The sequence below is a fragment of the Euwallacea fornicatus genome, chromosome 20 (genome assembly GCF_040115645.1).
Source record: "Euwallacea fornicatus isolate EFF26 chromosome 20, ASM4011564v1, whole genome shotgun sequence".
Classification (NCBI taxonomy): Eukaryota; Metazoa; Arthropoda; class Insecta; order Coleoptera; family Curculionidae; genus Euwallacea; species Euwallacea fornicatus.
This window is the reverse complement of record NC_089560.1, coordinates 97,140-101,772: the sequence shown is the minus strand read 5'-3', so window position 1 is coordinate 101,772 and position 4,633 is coordinate 97,140. Positions and strand designations below refer to the sequence as shown.

General features: G+C 39.9%; 2 protein-coding genes across 2 annotated transcripts; both read right to left on the bottom strand.

Moving 5' to 3' along the window:
• Positions 1 to 727: 727 nt before the first annotated feature.
• On the bottom strand, positions 728 to 1,447 carry LOC136345671 (uncharacterized). Its single transcript, XM_066294200.1, has one exon. The coding sequence runs from the start codon at positions 1,445 to 1,447 to the stop codon at positions 728 to 730; it is 720 nt and encodes a 239-aa protein (XP_066150297.1).
• Positions 1,448 to 1,495: 48 nt separating this feature from the next.
• Positions 1,496 to 2,683, bottom strand: LOC136345670 (uncharacterized). The gene has a single exon (XM_066294199.1). The coding sequence runs from the start codon at positions 2,681 to 2,683 to the stop codon at positions 1,496 to 1,498; it is 1,188 nt and encodes a 395-aa protein (XP_066150296.1).
• Positions 2,684 to 4,633: the final 1,950 nt, after the last annotated feature.

Below are 4,633 nucleotides of genomic sequence, written 5' to 3'. Positions count from 1 at the left end.
TGCTGCCTCATTTGTTTAGCACTGTCGATGCTATTTGTGCCAATAAGTAAGTCATCTACGTAAAAGTCATTTATGATGACCTTGCTGGCGTCCGGGTAGGTCACTTTGTTTTCTTCGCCAATTTGCCTGAGACATCGTTTTGCTAGGTATGCGCCAGGCCTCGTGCCATAAGTGACGGTGTTTAGTTCAAATATCTGTATGGGCTGTGTGTCGCTTTTCCGCCATAAGATACGTTGATAGCATCTGTCTTCCTTTGCCACCCATATTTGGCGGTACATTTGTTTTGCATCAGCTGCAATAACGTATTTGTGCATCTGAATCTCAATAATATCGAAAAGAACTCATCCTGTACCTCGTATCCAGTGCGCTGAATATCATTTAATGATAAGCCGGAGGTGGTGCTTGCCGAGCCATCAAATACCACTCGAAGCTTGGTAGTTGTGCTCTTTTCCTTGATTACTGCATGATGTGGCAAATAGAATGCAGTGTTTACCTCTCGTACTGGTTGAATTGATAGCCTTGACATGTGCCCAAGATCTTCATACTCTTGCATAAATTTGGTATATTCAACATGCAGAACCCTGTTTGACCTGAATTTTCTTTCCAGCGACAATAGGCGTTTTACTGCCATGTGATATGATTCACCTAATTCCTCCCTTTTCTCATTAAATGGTAGATTGACGACAAATCTACCAGCTGAATCTTGAACTGTCGTTGATATAAACAATTATTCACATGGATCGGATAAGTTCAATGGAGGTGCCCCACTGTTCTGTGCGCACTCCTCATATATCCAAAATTTCTCGACCTGCTGGTGTAGCTGTGCGTTTGTTATCATGTAACAAGACGCCTTGTTATGAGACGATTGCGACCGAATATTTCCTGTAACGATCCAACCTAGTTTCGTCTTTTGGAAACATGGTTGGTCTCTGCTTGTTTTTATTTGACCGACGCATAATAAGTCCCAGAATAGTCCGGCACCTATGAGATGGTCAATTGGTCGACTGTCGTCAAATACTGGATCCGCTAACTCAATTCCAGCTGGTATTTCTATGAGGTTTCTGTCTATTTTAATGTTGGGCATGTTGTCCGTTATCCGTGGTGTGATTAAGCAGGTGATTGTCGTCTTGAATCCTGTGCCCCGCGCTTGCAACTTCAGAATTGCCTTATGACTCAACCTAATTGTTGATTCGTCAATTCCTGAAATCGTCGTGTCCGTGCTAGTTGTAATTAATCTTAGTTTGTTGCAAAACTCTTGGGTGATGAAATTGATCTGCGATCCCGAATCTAGTAGTGCGCGGCACTCGTGGATTGCCCCATCGCGGTCATATACTTGTACAATGGTGGTACCAAGTATCACATGCGCTGAAGGGCTACCTAGTGATTGCGCGGTCAATACAATGGGGTTAGCAGGCATCTCGGAGGCCGTGCTAGTTTCGTTGGCCATTGCCCGTGGTTCATTGTGAGGCTTGTTTAAATGCAACAAGGTGTTGCGTCAACGACTGCATTTTTTGCACGCCCCCGAAGAACATGCCTTGCTTTGATGGTCTGACTTCAAGCAATTGAAGCATAATCTTAACTCCGTGACGCGATCAATTCGTCCTTGAATGTCTTTGTCTCTAAACCTTTTGCACATGTAAATTGGGTGCCTTTCAGTGCATTCTGGACATGAGCTCATGGTAGTGGTTAATGAGACAGCGCGTTCATTTGTCCTCTTACCGCCCTTGTAGCTGATTTGCTCTTTCTGACCCTTCGCGATTGATTGTTTCTCTATGTACTCTGTTTGTAGGTATTTGCAATGACCTTCTAGAATCGTAATAAAATCGTCAAATGTGCGTTTTCCAGCGGTGCTCAATGTGCGTCTTTTACAACTCATTCGCGTTTCGTCGTCCAGTTTTGTGTAAATTAGGTGTATGAGAACCGAGTCCCACGTGCCTACTGCTTGTCCCATACTCCTTAATGCAATTAGATGATTATGCAAGTCGTCAATAAGACGACGTAGATCTGAATATGACCCCCTTGTCATAGGTGTAAGTCCGAATAAGGCTCGTGTATGATACGCAATTAGTTCTTCTGAATTTTCGTACCTATCCCGAAGTTTTTTCCAAGCATGACTGTAGTTTGTCTCGGAGATGCTCAAGGAATGAATAGCGCGCGCGGCTTCACCCTCAAGTGCATTATTGAGGTAATTGAACTTATCAATATTTGACAATGTCGTTTGAGAGTTAACCAACGAATCAAATGAATCACGGAAGTTTATCCATTTCGATAAGTCGCTGTTGAATTTGGGCAATGATATTTGGGGTAGTTGTTTTAATATGGACACGTTATTAGAATATGTGGTTGTTTCTGTTACTGTACTGCTCGCTTGACGTCCTCCATTAGTATTCGTTACATCTGTGGTTAAGTCTCTTGCTAACGCAACCAACTGGTAATAGTCGCATTCGAACTTGTCGCGTTCCTCCGATTCCTTTGCTATTGCGCCCATATCTTCCGCTGCGATTGATGCTTCGATTCGACCCTGTATGTGGTCGTATTCTGGCTCGAGTAACGCGAAAAGTTCCAAGCGTTCGCGTATCTCGGAATACTTTTCTTTATTTTCGGGATTTTCTAAGAATTTTCTAAAGCGAGTAATTTTTGATTTGATTATTGCCCGTTTAATTATTAAGTCATCTCCAGCCATATTGATAATGTATACGATATATAGATTCAAAGGAAATTATAATTGAGACTTGACCAATATGACAAATGTAGGAAAAATGTGAGGATGTGGCTTACGTTATGTTGACTTCTTACTGCTCTGCTTGTGATGATTAGTCAGGTGTGCACGTTGATGCCAACCTCGTTGATAGCTGGCACCTCAATCACTTGGTGTGTCTTGCGGCTTTGATGAATGTCGACTTGTCCAACACTTAACTCCCTACGGCACTCGCGATGATCTCGCAGACCTCGATATCTGGCACCTCAAACACTTGGTGTGGCTTGCGGCCTTAATGCTTATTTAACACTTTACCCTTCGCTTACTTGTGTAAATGTGTATATTAAGATCCGGCTCGAAGGACCAATGTTTTGTTCGTTTTCAAATTCTCCAAAAACGAATTGATATTAATTGTTCAATTAATAACAATGTCAATTATGAAAACATTATTTTATTAATTAATAGATATTAAATTAGTGGATCTAAATACAAGAATCTTTGCTGACTATGAGGTGGTATATCTTAGAATATTAATAAAAGGGGGTAAAATGTTATGTTGATTGATTGCGATGTGTGTATTGTGGATGGTTTTTTAAGAAGTGTCTATTTCTTGTGCGTGTCTTCTGCCATCCCCCGGTCAGAGCCAGGCGGGTGGGACCCATTCGTGGTACCGCAATCTGTTCTTCGTTGTTCGAAAACGCATGGGGTAGGCATCTGCGTTTTAGCATAGTTTCAGGGCTGACCGAATAAATCAATCGCCGATCTTCTTAGAATTATCTAATGGTAGGAAGAAATGTGCCCTTCCTGGTCTTGACAAAAAACAGTCCAACTAATAAATTTCTACCAAAACTATTAACGGATGAGAAGTAACAGATAAGCGTTTAACACCCAATGATCCCTGTTAACTATCACAGCTCTTCGATCACCCAATTAGTAGATCAATCTCTACTTGTAATTCCAGCCTTTCAGGAAATTATTGAATTCCATTGCCCCAACCAGCATACGCTAGAACAAATCTCACAACCCTCAATTATAACCCTTTCTGGTTGCAAAGCGAGAATTAAGAATAAAACCTACGAGATACAAGAACCTGACACATTTAAATTACGACTCAAACTACCCGCAATTTCTATTAATGAAACTCTAAAAGAAAAAATTGAACCCGTTGAACTCCAGGAGATTAATCTTGAAAGCCTACAAGAGGATCTAGAGATTGCAAAACAATTAACAACGCACGAGTTAAAAAACTTTGATGTAATAAACACTAGCATGTCTATAACCACTATACTTATTATTATATTATGTGTTTCTGTATTTTGTATTTATTATTACTATTATCGCAAGAAAAATGTACAAATGGACATACAATTAACACCCCTCGAAAATAAACCCTTATTTTCTCCGTCTTAGGGAGGGAAGAGTTATATGACCATTTCCTAAGTAAAGGTAATAACACATGTCCCACGTGTCGTCAACAAAACACTAACACACTCCAGATTTTAAGGAATCAGCACATTTTTATTATAAAAGCTCAGGTCAATTAGCATTAAGCATCATTAAGTGTCCTCTTTCTAATAGTGTCATAACGTGTAAAAATAAACCAAATAAACCGTTTTATTCTTTTGAAATATTACTAGTTCTTTTTAAAAAGATAAGTTTAAAAGGACTTAACGTAACTGTATTATTTCCTTTTTATAAAGGAGAGTGAATTTGGCTTAGTAAATATTTATGAGAGTAAGGTGAACGTTCAAATTCAATGATGGGTCGAAAGGGCAGCGAGTTAAGTATGGACATCAAAAACCTGATAGTTCGTCATTACAATGAAGTAAAATCTGTCAGAAAAATTGCAAGTATTATTGATAAACCGCCAAGTACTGTTGCTTACATATTAAAAAAGTACAAAACTACAGAATCGATTCAAAATAGGGCACGATC

Excerpts from the sequence above, each read along its gene's own strand:
- LOC136345671 (XM_066294200.1), bottom strand. The coding sequence starts at position 1,447 with ATGGCCAACGAAACTAGCACGGCCTCCGAGATGCCTGCTAACCCCATT.
- LOC136345670 (XM_066294199.1), bottom strand. The coding sequence starts at position 2,683 with ATGGCTGGAGATGACTTAATAATTAAACGGGCAATAATCAAATCAAAA.